Source organism: Scyliorhinus canicula, chromosome 14 (assembly GCF_902713615.1).
Source record: "Scyliorhinus canicula chromosome 14, sScyCan1.1, whole genome shotgun sequence".
Classification (NCBI taxonomy): domain Eukaryota; kingdom Metazoa; phylum Chordata; class Chondrichthyes; order Carcharhiniformes; family Scyliorhinidae; genus Scyliorhinus; species Scyliorhinus canicula.
In genome coordinates this window covers 157,425,463-157,447,387 of record NC_052159.1, presented here as the reverse complement: position 1 = coordinate 157,447,387, position 21,925 = coordinate 157,425,463, and the positions used below count along the sequence as shown (strand labels likewise).

Sequence of the window (21,925 nt, the reverse complement as noted above, 5' to 3'; positions counted from 1 at the left end):
TCTCTGTCTCTCTCTGGCTGTGTCTCTGTCTCTGGCTGTGTCTCTCTGGCTGTGTCTCTGTCTCTGGCTGTGTCTCTCTGGCTGTGTCTCTGTCTCTGGCTGTCTCTCTCTGGCTGTGTCTCTGTCTCTGGCTGTGTGTCTCTCTGGCTGTGTGTCTCTCTGGCTGTGTGTCTCTCTGGCTGTGTGTCTCTCTGGCTGTGTGTCTCTCTGGCTGTGTGTCTCTCTCTGGCTGTGTCTCTCTCTGGCTGTGTCTCTCTCTGGCTGTGTCTCTCTCTCTGGCTGTGTCTCTCTCTGACTGTGTCTCTCTCTGGCTGTGTCTCTCTGGCTGTGTCTCTGTCTCTGGCTGTGTCTCTGTCTCTGGCTGTGTCTCTCACTGGCTGTGTCTCTCTCTGGCTGTGTCTCTCTCTGGCTGTGTCTCTCTCTGGCTGTGTCTCTCTCTGGCTGTGTTTCTCTGGCTGTCTCTCTCTCTGGCTGTGTCTCTCTCTGACTGTGTCTCTCTCTGGCTGTGTCTCTCTGGCTGTGTCTCTGTCTCTGGCTGTGTCTCTGTCTCTGGCTGTGTCTCTCACTGGCTGTGTCTCTCTCTGGCTGTGTTTCTCTGGCTGTGTCTCTCTCTGGCTGTGTCTCTCTGGCTGTCTCTCTCTCTGGCTGTGTCTCTCTCTGGCTGTGTGTCTCTCTCTGGCTGTGTCTCTCTCTCTGGCTGTGTCTCTCTCTGGCTGTGTCTCTCTGTCTCTGGCTGTGTCTCTCTGGCTGTGTCTGTCTCTGTCTCTGTCTGTCTCTCTCTGGCTGTCTGTCCCTCTCTGGCTGTGTCTCTCTCTGGCTGTGTCTCTCTCTGGCTGTGTCTCTCTCTGGCTGTGTCTCTCTCTGGCTGTGTCTCTCTCTGGCTGTGTCTCTCTCTGGCTGTGTTTCTCTGGCTGTGTCTCTCTGGCTGTGTCTCTCTGGCTGTGTCTCTCTGGCTGTGTCTCTCTCTGGCTGTGTCTCTCTCTGGCTGTGTCTCTCTCTGGCTGTGTCTCTCTGTCTCTGGCTCTCTGGCTGTGTCTCTCTGTCTCTGGCTGTGTCCCTCTGTCTCTGGCTGTGTCTCTCTGTCTCTGGCTGTGTCTCTCTGTCTCTGGCTGTGTCTCTCTGTCTCTGGCTGTGTCTCTCTGTCTCTGGCTCTCTGGCTGTGTCTCTCTGGCTGTGTCTCTCTCTGGCTGTGTCTCTCTCTGGCTGTGTCTCTCTCTGGCTGTGTCTCTCTCTGGCTGTGTCTCTCTCTGGCTGTGTTTCTCTCTGGCTGTGTCTCTCTCTGGCTGTGTTTCTCTCTGGCTGTGTCTCTCTGGCTGTGTCTCTCTCTGGCTGTGTCTCTCTCTGGCTGTCTCTCTCTGGCTGTCTCTCTCTGGCTGTGTCTCTCTGGCTGTATCTCTCTGGCTGTGTCTCTCTGGTTGTGTCTCTCTCTGGCTGTGTCTCTGTGTCTCTCTGGCTGTCTCTCTCTCTCTCTCTGGCTGTGTCTCTCTCTCTCTGGCTGTGTGTCTCTCTCTGGCTGTGTGTCTCTCTCTGGCTGTGGCTCTCTGTTTCTGGCTGTGTCTCTCTCTCTGGCTCTCTCTCTGACTGTATCTCTTTGGCAGTCTCTCTCTCTCTGGCTGTCTCTCTCTCTCTGGCTGTCTCTCTCTGGCTGTCTCTTTCTCTCTGGCTCTCTCTCTGACTGTATCTCTCTGGCAGTCTCTCTGTTGCTCTCTCTCTCTGTCTCTTTCTGACTGTCTCTCTGGCTGAATCTGTGTGGCTCTTTCTCTCTCTGTATCTCTGTGGCAGTCTCTCTCTGTGGCAGTATCTCAGTACACCCGCCCCATCCTCCTGCTCACTCTGTACAAATGCTGCCCAATGTTTCTTCCCCTGGCGCTAATCTATCTCTTGTTGTTTCCAGATTAATGTTATATTTTTTTTTGGGGGGGGGGGGGGGGGGGGGTTGCCTGTTCACCGATTTCCTTCTCTCCCAGGACACCTTGCGCTAGAGCAGAAAGAGCGGCTCCTGGTGTCCCCTCCCTCCCTGGCAGACACTACCCCCAATGTTGCTGCCGCCACCATCAATCGCCTTGACTGAGGAGTGAGAGGTTCCATCACGTGAGGCAGGGGGGAGAGATCCGAATATCATTCTCCATGCGAAAGTGGATGCCGCCAGTCAGCAGGACGGTCGGAGCTGAGTGCATTATGCCAGCCGCTCAATCTGCATTTCAGGCTGTGTAAAACTGCTGGATTGCCCTCCGCCCAAATCAATGTGGATTCTTTGGAATATCTTCAGCAAAGGAACGCATATGCTGCAGTGTCTTTGTGGAAAGAGTTTTAAGAGAAACAAGAGTCCAGTTGGTAAGCGCTGCCCCTCCAGATGGGCAAATCCTTTCGATGTATCTACCTGTCTGTCCCCCCCCCCACCCACACCTGTCTGCCCCCCCCACCCACACCTGTCTGCCCCCCCACCCACACCTGTCTGCCCCCCCCACCCACACCTGTCTGCCCCCCCCACCCACACCTGTCTGCCCCCCCACCCACACCTGTCTGCCCCCCCACCCACACCTGTCTGCCCCCCCCCACCCACACCTGTCTGCCCCCCCCCCCACACCAGTCTGTTTTGAGTGTGTTGGGGGGTGAAGTGTTTCTCAGCTTGTTGCCCGGTGGAGCTGAGCTGCTGCTAGCGGCTGGGCTGCTCATTCTGACGTTCACACTGCGGGTGTAGTAGATCATTAGCCTTCCTCTGGCACCCTGACACTTCCCAATCAAACCTGCAGCAGCTTCCTCGCTGCCCCCTTGGCTGGAGAGGCTTATATCCTGCACGGTGGCAGCCGGTGTGTGTGTGTGTGTGTTTTAAACACAGCTCTGCACCCCCCCCCCCCCCCCCCACACACACACACCCTCTGCAAATGTCACTGCACCTCGCCGGGCAGCGCGCTGGAAAGTTACCTGAGATTCCTTCCAGCTGCAAGGGGGTGGGGGGTCCCTGGCTGCATCTGTCCCTATCACATCCCCTGGGGGAGCTGTACTGATACAGTGTGCAGCCCCCCCCCCCCCCCCAGTTAGCTGTGGACAAACTGACACCCGGGGAGAGGGTGGGGGTGATTCACTTGAACATTTCAGCATGCAGATGTCTAACCCTGTTTTGCCCTGATGTGTGTGTCGATCAAAGCGACGCGTCCTGTTCAATGGCAGTAAAGTTTGAGTAACTCTTCCAGAGATTATGTATTTATTTGTGTATGGCGGGGGGGGGGGGGGGGTGTTGAGGGGCACATCCTGTGATAACTCGAATTTTTGATCTCCAGATTTCATTACATTGAATGGTGAAGTTCACCTCAGTTCCTCCTCCTCCCCCAGTGTTTCTGACCCTCTCCCTCACTATCTGTGGGAGTGGGGGGGGGGGGGGGGGGGGGATAGCTGTTGCTTTCTACCGGCAGATAAATAATATGACAGACTGGGACTAGAATGTGGGTAGAAAGTGCTGCTTTCCGGCGGTTCTGGGGTGACTGGTTGTGTGTGTGTGTGTTAATAGATGTCAGCCTGGGGGGAGTGTGGTGCTCAGCTGGGGGGGGGGGGGGGGGGGGGATGTTGGCGATGGGAGGATGAATGATCCTTTCCAACATCCACCCGCTGCTCCCTCCCAGAAAACTTTCAGGGACCACAATTTATTTCTTCAAACTGTCAGCAGGCAGCAGAAATGCCAGCAGCTATTGGAGAGGTGCTCTGTGCTGTCTCTCAGCTCTTTAAACATTTCAACTTTCCAGGCAGCACAAAGGACGATCTCACAGAGAAAGGGACTTGGATTCTGACCCACCTTGTTAGCTCCCAGTCTGAGTTCGGCCGCCACATAATCTGCACAATGAGAATTGGAGAGTTTGACGTTATTCCCGGGTATCTGAGCTCTGTCCTGTTTATGGACAGTCTCCCCAAATCTTTCCTGCCGTTAAATGTGACTCACGGCAGGATATATGTGTGTGTTTGGCATTTATACCTCCTCCCCCGCGAGCCCCCAACACCAGTCATTCATTATTCAAACTTCATTAGCTTGTGTAAACGAGGAGGAGGAGGAGGGGAAGGGGGTGTTTCTGCGGCATGGCAGCTTCTCTCTGCTGGCCTTTTTCACCCATTTGCAGAGAAGGGGAAGGGGAGAGAGCGGCGGACTTGGGGAAGTGTCTGTGAATTGTCTGCTGCGGGGGGGGGGTCAGAGACACACACACACCAGGACATTACATTTCATCCTTTTGCGTTTCCCATCCCTTGAGAAGCACATTTGACGTAACCCAGGCCAGGCAGCTTATTATAGACGTGTTTCAGTCACGGATTTCCTGATTTCCATTTCAGCCTTATTCCAGCTCGGTCTGCATCTGCATTCTGCGTTTGGTTAACCGGAGGTCATTTATCCCAGTCAATTGTTTGTTTAAACGCAGATGCAGGTGTTGGTAACAATGAGAATCTTTCCCCCTTTTGTCTGGGACTGGATGTGATCTCTGTTTCTCTCTGCAGGGGCTGTGTGTGTGTGTGTGTGAGAGATCCCCTCTACACCAGGGGCACATTCACCATTCCATCTTAAAGTTTGCAGGACAGAGGGTTCAGTCCTCCCCCCCCCCCCCCCCCCCCCATCCTTCCTGCAAGACGTTACAAACGATGAAAGTGCAAACCAATCTATAAATCATCCCAGGCGCCCGCTTTGCCAGCCCAGCGATTGCTGCAAAGCCAGCTGCTGGCCTAATGCTGCATGCCATTGATTTGCCTGCCTCCCTGCAAACTGCCCACCCAGGGAATGCACAACTAGCTCACCCACAGCCCAATCCGCACCTTCACCCGGGAATGTGAGCAAACAAGCTAACGCGTCCCATGTATGGAGCCCACACAGCCCCCTCATCCAGATAGGTACAGATGTGTTGCGGGTGCATTGGGCACATCTGTGGCCCCCAAGACAGACATGTGGACACGGATCAGGGATTTGCGATCTGACAAATAGAATTGTATATCTGCCGTTATATATGAAAGCTACGTGACGCAGGCCGCTGTTTGCATCCACAGTATATTGTATTCGCTATTTGGAAATGGTGTGAATGGAAGTGTGTGTCTATCTGCCCTGTGCATGTGTGCACACAGTGGCTCAGATAGCCTTTACCGTGTAATGCAGTATAGTAAATACAGACTGTGCCGCATGCTGTAGTGTTTTCATTTGCTGCTGTGTGTGATGGCAGAGCCTTGCCCAGCTCTCTCTCCCCCCCCCCCCCCCCCCCACACACACACACTCGCTGCTTACTTCCCAACCGCACTACCTGCGACAATAGCTTCATGTTGTCAAACACCGAGCCGTGCAGGCGCCGGGATAACACGGGGAGGGGGGGACAGATCCTCCTTCTGAATCCAGCAAACCGGCTGCTTTGTGCAAAGAGTCAAATCTCAGAGAGAAAATACCCCCGAGGGAGGAGGGGAAACAAAGCATTTACGCACCGAGCTGTGCATCCAGCCAGTTAGTTATTCCATGTTGGCGCTATGTCGGAAATTGTGGACCACTTTCCACCTATTGGTGTGTCATTCCGCCTGATTCCCGTTCTCTTGGTGTTTGTGGAGGAAATGGGAAGGGGGAGTGATGATCCTGGAATGCGCGTGTACTCCAAACATGACCCCCAACGATCACAATTCACTAATGAGAAAGTGAGCATTCACCCAGAGAGCTGCCTGCCGCCGAGTAGCCATTAATGGGCCTTGCCCTCATCCAGGGCAATCCAGACCAGATCATGCCAACATCATTCATTGTCCACACTGTTTTCATCAGTTACTGCTCAAAACCAGACAGGTAATTGATCACAGGAAGCCTTTTGAGAGAGTAAATCAGGAGAAACTGACTCCTACAAGGCAGGAGGGTGGGTGACCAGAGGGACACAGACTTGAAGAGGAGTCAGAGAGGGAAATGATGAGCACTTTATTCACTCAGGGGTTCTGTGTTCTGGAAGGGCCTGTCTGGAAGGGCAGTTGAAGCAAATTCTGTAGCAGCTTCCAAAGAAGATTTGGATTTAAATTTTATAAAAAGGAAAACTGGTTTGCAGGGTTATAAGGAAAGAGAAGGGAGAGTGGGTCGAAATAACCAACACAGGCACAGAGGGGCTGAATGGCCTCTTCCTTTGCTGTTAGATCCAATCATCAAACACTTTTAACATTTGTGAATGAATCTATTAAACAGATTTGACTAGATCCACTTGTTATGTAACACACAATTAACTTTAAACTTTGTTTCTCAACTATTTGGGCAGCACGGTAGCACAGTGGTTATCACTGTGGCTTCACAGCGTCAGGGTCCCAGGTTCGATTCCCTGCTGGGTCACTGTCTGTGTGGAGTCTGCACGTTCTCCCCGTGTCTGCGTGGGTTTCCTCCGGGTGCTCAGGTTTCTCCCACAGTCCAAAGACGTGCAGGTTAGGTGGATTGGCCAGGCTAAAATTGCCCTTAGTGACCAAAAAGGTTAGGTGTTATTGGGTAATGGGGATAGGGTGGAAGTGAGGATTTAAGTGGGTCGGTACAGACTCGATGGGCCGAATGGCTTCCTTCTGCACTATATATTCTATGTTCTATCACAGTTGTTTGTCATCTCCAGTTCTTGTTTCTCCAGCTATATTCTGCTCTGCACAGTGTGGCTCTTTTTTCCTAAATCTTAAGTTGTAGTGTAATGAGATTGAATCACTATTAGCTACCAATTCCATTCCTTTAAATAATCATTGGAAATATAATTATTCTACCATACCATAACTTGTGTCCTAATCCTAACCAGGGGAATTAGAATTAATCTAAATCGAAAAACTTTCAAAATCTCAAACCTGGAGAATCCTGGTGCAATTTTGTTGAAAAAGTTCCACAATAACATCTTGAGTCCATATAGAAAGTGCTTTCCTTTTAAAAGTTTTTTTTAAAGAGGTAAATGATGTGGAGATGTTCATAGATCATTGGAGCTATTCTCCACAAACATAAAGAATGGATGTGAGGCATTCTCCGTCACAGAAACAATGAGTGAAAAAGAAACAATTGAGAAATATGGCTGATTTAACTTTGGGATGAGCAGAGGGATTGCCATGAGCAACCTTGGCTATACAAATGGCAGACAAGAAATTGGAAGATGCCTTATTCTCTGTTCCCCAGAGAAGTGTTGAAGTGTTTACCCTATCTCATATTAGTTTGTGTACATAAAGGATTCTTAGGAATATTAGCTTGAAGGTACCTCACTCTTGGTATTCTATCAGGTGAAGTGCATCGCAGACAGATACTGTTAATTCCCCCCTCTCCACCCCCCACACACAAAAAAATGCAAGTCAGAGAGTTTTGTGTTTCTGCTCAGAATGATCATTTCCTATAACATGGCCAGATGTTCTAATTTCTACTGAAATATCATGTAATACATCTGGATGATTATTTTGTCATTGTCCAGTGGTCAATTGTGATGGTGAAAACGAAATTATTTTGAATCACAACAGATCCAATTAGTCTCCAGCCATGACATTACTGTGTTCTCATTAAAATGTAATCTTTAGAACCCTTCACCTTAAAACTCCTTCTGAAATAAGTCCAACTTTTTCGGGATGATTGTTTCGTTAGTATAATTGGACTGATTTTCCAAGGCCTGAGTCCCGGATAACAATAAATATGGGTATTGAACCATTGAAACCTCTGTGTGATAGCTGCCTCAAGGTGCCATGTATTGGACCGCCAACTGGCAGCGTTAGTCCATCAGCCATTAATGATGAAAAATGTTGTGAAAGAATTGGAAATGTAGTTTGCAGGCCAGACAGCCAATTAATAGATAGACTAATCTTTGTTTCATATTATGAGGGTGAAAGTGAACTTCCTTCTCATCTTGCACCTTAAAACTATCTGATTAAAACTAAAACACACGTTGAGCCTGGCGGCTTTACACGTGTCTCTGGCACCTGCCTAAACTGGCCAGTTACATACATAAACGGGGGGCCCCAATACGTGTTTCAGGACTCCATTGTCAAGTTTACTGGAGCAGGAGCAGGAGCAAAGCCAGCAAGATTCAGGAATCCCCAGCAGTTATTGAAGGTAAACAGCAGCTGAAAACAGCACTGGATGGAGAAGGGCTGGTGCTGCTGTTGGCCTTTCTGTGATTATCACTACCCTCCCAAACACCTTCTTGTTATCATGCCCCCAACCACCCCCCCCCCCCCCCCCCCCCCCCCACCCACCCACCCACCCCCACTCCCTGCGCGCTAACTGTCAGGCAAACATTCTGAAATACATCCATTTGACATGAATAAGTTACTCTGGAAGTACGAGTAATTCACATGTTGTACACTTGTCCTGGAGTGGCAGAATGCCCCTGGTAAATAGGTTATATTAAACTTATCTAGAAACTTGGTAAGTGTCACTCGGAGTACTTGAAACAGTTCTGGTCTCCATGTATCTCGAGTCAGACCAAGCTTGGATTACTCTCGATAGTTCTAGTCTCCATGTCGCATAAAGGACACAGGCACAGAAGGAGGTGCAAAAATGCTTTGCCAGGATAATTCTAGAACTGTGACATTCTAACCGTCAGGAAATATTGAAGACGCTGGGGCACATTTCTCTAGAAAAGGAAGGCTGAAGGGGGACCTGACAAAACTCATTGCCATTATGAAGGGGCTCGAAAGATTAGAAATCAAGATAATGCTTCCATGGGGAAGTTCAAAAGTAGGGACCTTTCCTGCGTTCTGAAGAGCGGTCATCGACCTGAGATGTCTGTTTCTCTCTTCACAGATGCTGTCAGACCTGCTGAGTATTGCCAGCATTTTCTGTTCAATTTCAGATTTGCAGCATATGCAGTATTTTAATTTTGACCCAAGTATAAGATGTTCACTAATAAATCCAATGAGGCACTGAGAAGCAGCATCTTGTGAGTAGTGAGAATGGAAAACTCACAGCCACCTGCAGTAGGTGAGGTGAATAGAATAGATACATTTAAGGGGGAACGAGATAAACATGAGGGAGAAAGGAATAGAAATGTCTGCTGATAGGGTGAAATAAATTCAGGTGGGAACAGCATAAACACCATTTGGGCCAATTGGCAGGTTTCTGCTCTGAACATTGGGTGTAATTCTATAAATGCAGAATGAGTAATGTGACTGCAGTCCACAGGTTGATGAATAGTGGTACCTTCTTTTTTTAGTTCAGCTTTTTTATTGGCTTTGTATCAATTTACGTCCATTCATCCATCGCTATCAAAATTGAGCCAATTGGATCTGATACATATACATGTATTTAAGTTCATCTTACAGTGCTTTGAATGAGTAATATCTGTGCCAAGCCTTCACTCCGCTGCTACCCAGTGTGCATTGACCCATACTTACAGATTAATACTCCTGTGTAAATTAGAAGCTTCTTTTCCTTCCTAATATCAGAACATGTTATATAAATTGAGTCTCAATCAGTTAATTGGATTTAAGATTAAAATATAATCTATACAGATGTCTTGAAGATGTGAGCATTCAAATCTTGGACATTTTTAACTTTGGACCAGTTTGTTTTCCACTCTCCTACACAATGCTGTAGGTTCCTAAACCCTCAACATCTTCAGATTCTAACAGTCCCTTAATATGGCAAAGGCTGAACCAGCTATCTCAAGATTACATGATTCAGAACCCTGATCTTCAGCTACCATCACTTCCAGAACCTTTCCTCGAGTCGGCTGTGTGTTGCCAATTTATGTTGGGTGTATCACTGGACACCTCATCACATGACTTGTTATCAAAATCATTGGTCACTCCCCCTGCCCCCCCCCCCCCCCAATCCCCTATCTATTTCTCCCCATCCAACCTGCCCATATTCACATTGCACTGCCTCCCTATGGACAATGGAGGCAAAATCCCCCTTCATTGCCCAATTGAACAATGGTGTGAAACGTTCATTTTATCTCGTATCCAATCATTTTTCATAACCTTTGAAAAGATTGGAAAAATAATCTCTCAATTTATCTAATACCCCTATCTATGATTCTTCTCGGGGTTCTTGACTGCAGTGTCTAGAAGATTGACCTTCAATTCCCAGGATAAGCCTCGAGGGTTGGTATCCTTACAACACCTGTACCATGTTTCTGGGTATATCCCAGAAATACTCTAACGTTCTCAGAACCAGAGAAATCCCTTCTCAACACCCCAGATGCCAGGAAATGTTGCATTGTTCCAAGAACCGCTCTCTCCTGTGATCTCAGAACCCTGAGAGCCCTAGTGAAAATACCGTCACACCCTGAGGCTCTGAGCTGTCTTAAGAGACACGCTAGTATTGCTGACAAAGATCTTCAATGGTGTCTTTTTGGATAAAACGTGCTGCTTCAGTATTGGTGGCAGAATGCCATTTGACTTTTACACTAGGTGACGGGAGCTGTGCTCAATAGTGAGACACCTGCCTGTTTTGTAGTATGGATTTTTTGGATGTCAAAGAGGTGAGAACGGCCCGGACCCTTTGGTGGTGATATTTGGGGTTTCAGAGAAGCTGGAGCTCAGGGAGAGGAGGAAGGCCGATGGCAGCAGGGTAGCATGGTGGTTAGCATAAACGCTTCACAGCTCCAGGGTCCCAGGTTCGATTCCCGGCTGGGTCACTGTCTGTGTGGAGTCTGCACGTCCTCCCCCTGTGTGCGTGGGTTTCCTCCGGGTGCTCCGGTTTCCTCCCACAGTCCAAAGATGTGCAGGTTAGGTGGATTGGCCATGCTAAATTGCCCGTAGTGTCCTAATAAAAGTAAGGTTAAGGGGGGGGTTGTTGGGGTACGGGTATAGGGTGGATACGTGGGTTTGAGTAGGGTGATCATGGCTCGGCACAACATTGAGGGCCGAAGGGCCTGTTCTGTGCTGTACTGTTCTATGTTCTATGTCTTTGCCTTCGCCTCTCTGATTGCATGACGGTGAATTTTGCTGGAGTGGCGGTCGGCATCACCACCGGGGGTAGCAGCATGGCTGGGTGACCTGTACGACTTCCTGCGGTTAGAGAAGATAAAGTATGAGTTAAGGGGCTCAGAGGGGGAATTTGAGAAAAGGTGGGGGATGTTTGTGACCGTGTTTGAGGAGCTGTTCATCACAGGGGGTGGGGGATGGGGAGGTGGGGGCGGAATCTGTACAAACTGTATAGTTGATTGTTGGGAAGTATGTTTCCCGGGGTGTTTACTTGCTGTAACCTGCTTTGATACAAGTTGGTAAGAAAATATGTTTAAAAAACAAGAGGTGAGAACGGACACATAACCTCTCGGCATTGACAGAAGTCATTTGCCTGATAACTCCGGAGCTACAGAGAATATTTTCCTAACCTTTCTCAGCTGACTATCTAACTGTTTTACACCACCTGACCACAAAACAACCTCCTCATGTTCCCGAAGATCATTTGGTTTTTCCATTTCTTAAACTAACGCTTGACACATGGTCAACCTTTCAAAATAAGCAATGAAACTTGAAAATCAGCACTTTGGACCAACATGCTCCAGTTTAAGAAACTTACAATTTATCATCAGATAACGATACTTCCTCATTAGCTGCTGCACCAAAGACATATCCTCTGCCCCTTGTGTGAGACTTTGAAGTGTGTAAACTCCTTTAATGATGCTGGTGCTTTTAAGGCTGTGTTTTCGCTTAGGTTCCTCTTGTGTTTCTCTCCCTATTCCAAATGTAATTCCTTGTGTTTAACTTGTGCCTGGCAGAGTGTTTGGGGATACATCTTGCCTTCCTATGTGAACTTCTGCCGGAAGAGGAAGATCAGCCTTATTGATTATTCTTGAATCGATAATGGTGTGTTTTTTAATTTGAAGGTGTTATCTTTTGGTATTACAGCACACAAGGGTCCATTGAGCCTGTGCTGGCTCTTTTGAAGAGCAATCCAGCCAACCTCACTGCCCTGCAATTATTTTTTCCTTTAAGCATTTGTCCAATTGTCTTTTGATGGCTAGTATTGATACTCCACCCCCCCCCCCCCTATCAAGCAGTGCATCCCAAATTCTAACCGCTTCACGCCATGTCTTGGCTCCACCTGCACAGGTACAGGACTGTACCAGCTCTTGTCTGCTGGAGTGTTGAGGACAGTACTTCAACTCTCATGGGTCACGGTTTTGAATTGGTGACCCTCCGTGGCAACACTTTATCACATGGTAGCTGTGCAGCAGGCTGGCGATCAGCAGCAGCTGCATTTGATTTGATTCTGTCTCCAGGTTGCTATTGAAGTGATGGGTAATGGGAGTTTTATAAGTTGAATTATGCTAATGATAGAAGAATGCTGTTGCCATGGTTTGAGGGTGTCTGTCAATTGCAGAAATAAACGTCAGCAGAACATATCATTCCATGCATGATAATTTTCATTAAATGGTCATGATTTTGGATAAGCTTATAGTTAATGTACGATTCAGCCACCATATGACCAATTAAATGACCTGTTAGACTGAAATGAAAGGTAATGAGTGGTCTTCAACTGCTGCTTAGTGTGTCTGTGAGTGTTTATTTACACTCTCAGAGTCACACTCAGCCACCTGTCCTTTCAGTGGTTAACAAGTGATGTTATTTTTAATATAAATCATGGGTTTTGTTTTACATTTTGAGATATTAAAATGACAATCCCTGCGTTAGGATTTTGTGGAAGAAATTCCTGCCACAAATCATTTATACAATACACTAGTAATAATATCTGTTCAACAAATCATATGCATAAGAATGCATTGAATATTAAATTGATTGATTTAGTTGAAATTGGACACTTTTTAAATGCACCTTTAATGTATGGTTGTAATATTGATAGTGTTCACAGCATTGAACAGGCCATTCAGCCCATTCTGGTGTTTATGCGGATGTGAGCCTCCTCCCGCCCTACTTCATCGCTCCCAATCAACATAACCTTCTATTCCTTTTTCCCTAAAGTACTTATCAACTTTCCAGAAATACACCTATGATATTCGCCTCAACTACTCCAGGTCATAGCAGTTCACAGATTAGAATCATAGAAATTTACAACACAGGAGGCCAATTGGCCCATTGTGTGTACAGCTAGCACTTTGAAACAGTTGTTGTGCTTTATGTCTGTGACCCAGTAAGTCCCTCATCATCCGGTAGCTGTCCAACTCCTTTGTAAAATTATTCTTGGAATCAGCTTCCACCATCTATTCTGATCAGGTCTTTCAGATCCTGACAAATGCGTGGAACGCGGCACCGTGGTTGGCATTGCTGCCTCACAGCTCCAGGGTCCCAGGTTCGATTCCCGGCTCGGGTCACTGTCTGTGTGGAGTCTGCACGTTCTCCCTGTGACTGCGTGGATTTGCTCCGGTTTCCTCCCACAGTCCAAAGATGTGCAGGTTAGGTGGATTGGCCATGATCAATTCACGGGGCTACGGGGATAGGGCAGGGGAGTGGTCCGAGGTAGGGTGTTCTTTCGGAGGGTCAGTGCAGACTCAATGGGCTGAGTGGCCTCCTTCTGCACTGTAGGGATTTTATTGATTTTATGAACTCTAATTGAAAACATTTCTGTCCCTCTCCCCTTGGGATCTTTTGCCACTGATTTAAAATCTACGACCTCGGGATATTGACCCACTGGCCAGAGAGAATAGCTTTTCTGTATCTACTCTAGCAACACCTCTCATCATCCTGAAAACCTCAGTAACATCACCTCTCAACCTTTCTTATTCCAAGGAGACCAGCCTGAATGTCCCACATATCTTCATTACTGAACACTGGGATGTTGCAGATCTTAACCTGAGATTTACATCATCTGGAAAGAATTGTGGAACGTATGTTGACCACAACTCATTTATATTGAAAATATGGGGAACATAAACACCAGAATGGATCAGTGGGGCTGAATGGCCTTTTTCTGTGCTGTAAATTCTATGTCATGTTAAAACTGTGTATCAAAGAGATTTATTATTTAGTGGGTTTTGTAAGTGTGTTTATATCTATATCACGACTATTTATTTCAGTCTTTATGGTATGTCTTTATTCCTTGTCCATGATCACCTTATCCAATTAAACCTCCTTTGTACCCTTTCTCATACCTTTATATCTATCTTGAATAGTGGTGCTCAGAATCACCCACAATACTACAGCTAAGTCATAACTAGTCATTTATAAAGTTTGAGCAGAATCACTTTGCTTTTATGTTCTATTTCTCAACTCAAGTCACCTTTTGAATTACTTTGTTAACTTGCCATGCATTCGTTCAGGATTTGTGTATATGGACAAAGGAACATAGAATCAGGAGTGGGCCATTGGCTCCTCTCGTCTGCTCCACCATTTAACTACATTATGGCTAACATAGAACATAGAACAGTACAGCACAGAACAGGCCCTTCGGCCCTCGATGTTGTGCCGAGCAATGATCACCCTACTCAAACCCACGTATCCACCCTATACCCGTAACCCAACAACCCCCCCCTTAACCTTACTTTTTAGGACACTACGGGCAATTTAGCATGGCCAATCCACCTAACCCGCACATCTTTGGACTGTGGGAGGAAACCAGAGCATCCGGAGGAAACCCACGCACACACGGGGAGGATGTGCAGACTCCGCACAGACAGTGACCCAAGCCGGGAATCGAACCTGGGACCCTGGAGCTGTGAAGCATTTATGCTAACCACCATGCTACCGTGCTGCCCATTTAGACATCTGCCACTTTAGACCAAAAGACATAGGAGCAGAATTAGGCCACTCGGCCCATCGCATCTGCTCTGCCATTCAATCATGGCTGATATTTTCTCATCCTCATTCTCCTGCCTTCTCCCCATAACCCCTGATCCCCTTATTAATCAAGAACCTATCTTTCCACACTATCGCTGCATCCCTTAATAGGGGCTGGTTTAGCACAATGGGCTAAATCGCTGGCTTTTAAAGCAGACCAAGGCAGGCCAGCAGCACGGTTCAACTCCCGTACCAGCCTCCCCGAACAGGCGCCGGAATGTGGCGACTAGGGGCTTCTCACAGTAACTTCATTGAAGCCTACTCGTGACAGTAAGCGATTTTCATTTTTTTCATTAATGTCATTAGGATCTAGAAATCTATCGATCTCTGTCCCGAATATACTCAATGACTAAACCCCCTGGGGTAGAGAATTTCAAAGATTCAACATCTTCTGAGTGAAAAAGGTCCCTCCTCCTACCAATCCTAAATGGCCTGCCCCTTATTCTGAGACTTTGCCCCTGGTTCTAGATCCCTCCCACCCCCAACCAGGAGAAATATCCGTTTTGCCTCTATCCCGTCGAGCCCTGAAAGAATTTTGTACACTTCAATGAGACCACATCTCATTTTTGTAAACTCTCGAATTTATAGGCCCCGTGGTCTTGTCAAACTTTTTCTGCTCTTCAAAACTTTTCAAAGTGGTGCCATTGACAGTCCAGTAAACTCTCTTTCAGTCGCCCAAAAGTGCATCACTTCCCACCTCTCTGCATTAATCTCCCTCTGCCATGCTCCTGCCCATTTCACCATCCTGTGTGTCATCCTGAAGCCTACAATTCTCCCCAACACTAACTAATGTTTTGCCAAGTGAGCACCATGTGCTAACTTTGCTGCATTGCTCCCTACACCCGAGTTTAGGTCACATAAAAAATTGAAGAGTAATGGACTCAAAGCTGACACCATCACAAACCACATCTCAGTCCGAAATATATCCATCTGCCCTATTCTTTCTGTCACTGAACTAATTTTGTATCTATATAAATCTGAGGTAATGCATTTTGGAAGGTCTAATGCAGGTAGGGAATATATAGTGAATGGTAGAACCCTCAAAAGTATTGACAGTCAGAGAGATCTATGTGTACAGGTCCACAGGTCACTGAAAGGGGCAACACAGGTGGAGAAGGCATGCGACATGCTTGCCTTCATTGGCCGGGGCATTGAGTATAAGAATTGGCAAGTCATGTTGCAGCTGTATAGAACCTTAGTTAGGCCACACTTGGAGTATTGTGTTCAATTCTGGTCGCCACACTACCAGAAGGATGTGCAGGCTTTAGAGAGGGTGCAGAAGAGATTTACCAGTATGTTGCCTGGTATGGAGGGCATTAGATATGAGGAGAGGTTGAATAAACTCGGTTTGTTCTCACTGGAACGACAGAGGTTGAGGGGCGACCTGATAGAGGTCTACAAAATTATCAGGGACATAGGCAGAGTGGATAGTCAGAGGTTTTTTCCCAGAGTAGAGGGGTCAATTACTAGGGGGCATAGGTTTAAGGTGCGAGGGGCAAGGTTTAGAGGAGATGTACGAGGCACCCACAGAGGGTAGTGGGTGTCTGGAACTCGCTGCCGGAGGAGGTGGTGGAAGCAGGGACAATAGTGACATTTAAGGGGCATTTTGACAAATACATGAATAGGATGGGAATAGAGGGATACAGACCCCGGAAGTGCAGAAGATTTTAGTTTAGACGGGCAGCATGTTCGGCACAGGCTTGGAGGGCTGAAGGGCCTGTTCCTGTGCTGTACTTTTCTTTGTTCTTTGTATATCACCACGTGCTCCTTAATTGCATTAGCTTACATCTTCTTAATAAATCCCCAATCTGCCATTTAGTCAAATGCCTCCCATAATGTACAAAATACTGTGCTATCTTGATCAACCTTTCTTTTACCTCAAAGAATTCAATCAAGTTAGTCAGACTTGATTTGCCTTTAACAAATCCATGCTGACTCTCCCTGATTAACCCAGATCCTTCCGAATGTACGTTTATTTTGCCTTGATAATAGTTTTTAATAATCTCCCCACCTCTGATGTTGGGAAGTCTGGGCTGTAGTTTCCTGCTTTATCCCTCTTCCCTTTCTTGAATATTGGTGCAACATTAATGGCTATTCTGGCACTATTCCTGTGCCCAAAGATTGTGATCGATGCCTCTGCTATTTTTAGGAAGGTAGAAAGAGGAATAGGCCAATTTCCCCTTCGAGCCTGCTTCGCTATTCAAAAGGATCATTGGCAATCTTCTACCTCAGTGCCATTTGGCTGCACTATCACCATAGCACTTAATATCATCATTTTCTAGCAACCTTTCGATCTCTGACTTGAATATACTCCAAAACTGAGCCTCCAAAGCTTTTTGGGGTAGAGAATTCCAAAGATTCATCGCTCTCTGAATAAAAAAAAGTCTCGCTCATCTCAGCCCTAAATGGCCTGCTTCTTATTCTGAGACGGTCCCCTGGTTCTAGAACTCCCTCAGCCAGGGGAAACATCCTTCCTGCATCTACCCTGTTGAGGTCTGTAATCATTTTATACACTTCAATGAGATCGCACCTCATTCTTCTAAACTCAAGAGAATACAGGCCCACCCTTCTCAATCTCTCCTCATAGGGAAAATCTGCTGTCTCCGGAGTCAGCCTGGTGAACATGTGTAGAACTCCCTCTATGGTAAGTATATTCTTCCTTGGGTAACCATGATGTGGAGATGCCGGTGTTGGACTGGGGTGAGCACAGTAAGAAGTCTTACAACACCAGGTTGTAAGAATTCACCTGAGGAAGGAGCAGTGCTCCGAAAGCTCGTGTTTGAAACAAACCTGTTGGACTTTAACCTGGTGTTGTAAGACTTCTTACTGTTCCTTGGGTAAGGAAACCAAAATTGCACAATTGCAAATTGCGAAATTGCACAAATCCAGGTGCAGCCTCTCCAGGCTCTATACAACTGCAGTAAGACGTCTTTACACCTGTACTCAAATCGTTTTGTTAGAAAGCCCAACATACCATTTGCCTTCCTGATTGCTTGCCGCACCTGTGTGTTAACTTTCAATAACTGATGAACAAGGAAACCCAAGTCCCTTTGGACATTAACTCTTCCCAATCTCCCATCATTTAAGAAATAATCTGTAATTTCCTACCAAAGTGGATAACTTCACAGTTTTCCACGTCATATTCCACCTGCCATGGTCTTGCCAACTCACATGGCTTGTCTACCTTTGTTTCTTTGAGCAACCTAAGATATTCCAGCCACTCACTGAATAACATAGTTTAACTTCCTCATATATCTCCCTTAAGCAGGAAATATCATGCTACGTAATTAATTTTCCTAAATTAGTAGCTGCAATATATATATAATTGCATGTGGAATGACAGTTATCTGCTCTAAGTATTTTTATCTCTGGGGAAATGCCTTGACCCAGTGGTACATTAACTGAGGTTAACATGCCCTTTCTGAGTTATTATCAAAATTACATGAACGTAGGAGACATATCTAGGCCACGCCTGAAGGTTCAATATTGCTATCTGACTGGATGAATCGCGTATAAAACAGTGCATGCTGGTGTACAAGAGGAACTGACAGCGAACACGTTTAATACTCAAGCTCTTTATAGGCTTTTTTGAGGCAAATGTAGTAATATTTTTTTCTTAGAATCTTTTCTGTATCTACATAAAAGCAAATGAACGAGGCGCTTAAAGGGGTTCCAATTTGGAATCTGCTGTCTTGAAGGGCGGTGAGAGCAGATTTAAAACAACTTGCAAAAATAAATTGGATTAATACTTGAAATGGGAAAATTTGCTGGGCTGAGGGAGTTTTAAAATTAAAGTTTGTAATTTTACTTTGCATCTTTAACTGCCAACGAATTGAATCATTGATTTCATAGAACATAGAACATAGAACGATACAGCGCAGTACAGGCCCTTCGGCCCTCGATGTTGCACCGACATGGAAAAAAACTAAAGGCCATCTAACCTACACTATGCCCTTATCATCCATATGCTTATCCAATAAATTTTTAAATGCCCTCAATGTTGGCGAGTTCACTACTGTTGCAGGTAGGGCATTCCACGGCCTCACCACTCTTTGCGTAAAAAACCCACCTCTGACCTCTGTCCTATATCTATTACCCCTCAATTTAAGGCTATGTCCCCCTCCTGCTAGCCACCTCCATCCGCGGGAGAAGGCTCTCGCTGTCCACCTTATCTAACCCTCTGATCATTTTGTATGCCTCTATTAAGTCACCTCTTAACCTTCTTCTCTCTAACGAAAATAACCTCAAGTCCATCAGCCTTTCCTCATAAGATTTTCCCTCCTTACTAGGCAACATCCTGGTAAATCTCCTCTGCACCCGTTCCAAAGCTTCCACGTCCTTCCTATAATGAGGCGACCAGAACTGTACGCAATACTCCAAATGCGGCCGTACTAGAGTTTTGTACAACTGCAACATGACCTCATGGCTCCGGAACTCAATCCCTCTACCAATAAAGGCCAACACACCATAGGCCTTCTTCACAGCCCTATCAACCTGGGTGGCAACTTTCAGGGATCTATGTACATGGACACCGAGATCCCTCTGCTCATCCACACTACCAAGAATTTTACCATTAGCCAAATATTCCGCATTCCTGTTATTCTTTCCAAAGTGAATCACCTCACACTTCTCCACATTAAACTCCATTTGCCACCTCTCAGCCCAGCTCTGCAGCTTATCTATGTCCCTCTGTAACCTGCAACATCCTTCCGCACTGTCTACAACTCCACCGACTTTAGTGTCGTCTGCAAATTTACTCACCCATCCTTCTGCGCCCTCCTCTAGGTCATTTATAAAAATGACAAACAGCAACGGCCCCAGAACAGATCCTTGTGGTACGCCACTCGTAACTGAACTCCATTCTGAACATTTCCCATCAACTACCACTCTCTGTCTTCTTTCAACTAGCCAATTTCTGATCCACATCTCTAAATCACCCTCAATCCCCAGCCTCTGTATTTTCTGCAATAGCCGACCGTGGGGAACCTTATCAAACGCTTTACTGAAATCCATATACACCACATCAACTGCTCTACCCTCGTCTACCTGTTCAGTCACCTTCTCAAAGAACTCGATAAGGTTTGTGAGGCATGACCTACCCTTCACAAAACCATGCTGACTATCCCTAATCATATTATTCCTATCTAGATGATTATAAATTGTATCTTTTATAATCCTCTCCAAGACTTTACCTACCACAGACGTTAGGCTCACCGGCCTATAGTTACCGGGGTTATCTCTACTCCCCTTCTTGAACAAAGGGACCACATTTGCTATCCTCCAGTCCTCTGGCACTATTCCTGTAGCCAACGATGACCTAAACATCAAAGCCAAAGGCTCAGCAATCTCTTCCCTGGCTTCCCAGAGAATCCTAGGATAAATCCCGTCAGGCCCCGGGGACTTATCTATTTTCACCTTGTCCAGAATTGCCAACACTTCTTCCCTACGCACCTCAATGCCATCTATTCTAATAGCCTGGGTCTCAGCATTCTCCTCCACAATATTATCTTTTTCCTGAGTGAATACTGACGAAAAGTATTCATTTAGTATCTCGCTTTATCTCCTCAGCCTCCACACACAACTTCCCACCACTGTCCTTGACTGGCCCTACTCTTACCCTAGTCATTCTTTTATTCCTGACATACCTATAGAAAGCTTTTGGGTTTTCCTTGATCCTACCTGCCAAAGATTTCTCATGTCCCCTCCTTGCTCGTCTCAGCTCTCTCTTTAGATCCTTCCTCGCTTCCTTGTAACTATCAAGCGCCCCAACTGAAACTTCACGTCTCATCTTCACATAGGCCTCCTTCTTCCTCTTAACAAGAGATTCCACTTCTTTGGTAAACCACGGTTCCCTCGCTCGACCCCTTCCTCCCTGCCTGACTGGTACGTACTTATCAAGAACATGCAATAGCTGTTCCTTGAACAAGCTCCACATATCCAGTGTGCCCAACCCTTGCAGCCTACTTCTCCAACCTACACATCCTAGGTCATGTCTAATGGCATCATAATTGCCCTTCCCCCAGCTATAACTCTTGCCCTGCGGGGTATACTTATCCCTTTCCATCACTTACGTAAAGGTCACCGAATTGTGGTCACTGTTTCCAAAGTACTCACCTACCTCCAGATCTAACACCTGGCCTGGTTCATCACCCAAAACCAAATCCAATGTGGCCTCGCCTCTTGTTGGCCTGTCAACATATTGTGTCAGGAAACCCTCCTGCACACATTGTACAAAGAACGACCCATCTAATGTACTCGAACTATATCTTTTCCAGTCAATATTTGGAAAGTTAAAGTCTCCCATAACAACTACCCTGTTACTTTCGCTCTTTTCCAGAATCATCTTCGCCATCCTTTCCTCTACATCCCTAGAACTATTAGGTGGCCTATAGAAAACTCCCAACAGGGTGACCTCTCCTTTCCTGTTTCTAACCTCAGCCCATACTACCTCGGAAGAAGAGTCCCCATCTAGCATCCTTTCCGCCACTGTAATACTGTCCTTGACTAGCAGCGCCACACCTCCCCCTCTTTTGCCCCCTTCTCTGAGCTTACTAAAACACCTAAACCCCGGAACCTGCAACAACCATTCCTGTCCCTGCTCTATCCATGTCTCTGAAATGGCCACAACATCGAAGTCCCAGGTACCAACCCATGCTGCCAGTTCCCCTACCTTATTTCGTATACTCCTGGCATTGAAGTAGACACACTTCAAACCACCTACCTGAACACAGGCACCCTCCTGCGAAATCAAATCTGTGTTCCTGACCCCTATACTCTCAATCTCCCGTACCCCAAAATTACAATCCAGGTTCCCATGCCCCTGCTGAATTAGTTTAAACCCCCCCAAAGAGCACTAACAAATCTCCCCCCCAGGATATTGGTGCCCCTCAGGTTCAGATATAGACCATCCTGTCTATAGAGGTCCCACCTGCCCCAGAAAGAGCCCCAGTTATCCAGAAATCTGAATCCATCCCGCCTTCACCATCCCTGTAGCCACGTGTTTAATTGCTCTCTCTCCCTATTCCTCATCTCACTATCACGTGGCACGGGCAACAACCCAGAGATAACAACTCTGTTTGTTCTCGCTCTGAGCTTCCATCCTAGCTCCCTAAAGGCCTGCCTGACATCCTTGTCCCCTTTCCTACCTATGTCGTTAGTGCCAATGTGGACTACGACTTGGGGCTGCTCCCCCTCCCCCTTAAGGACCCGGAAAACACGATCCGAGACATCACGTACCCTTGCACCTGGGAGGCAA

General features: G+C 46.7%; 1 protein-coding gene across 1 annotated transcript in view; it reads left to right on the top strand.

Moving 5' to 3' along the window:
- Positions 1-2,012: 2,012 nt before the first annotated feature.
- The window catches only part of fgf14 (fibroblast growth factor 14), a 584,869-nt gene continuing 564,956 nt past the window's right edge, over positions 2,013-21,925 (top strand). The window contains exon 1 of the mRNA XM_038818137.1: positions 2,013-2,334. Within this exon, the coding sequence (XP_038674065.1) occupies positions 2,244-2,334 (91 nt within the window). The 5' untranslated portion in view covers positions 2,013-2,243. The remainder of the gene's footprint in view (positions 2,335-21,925) is intronic.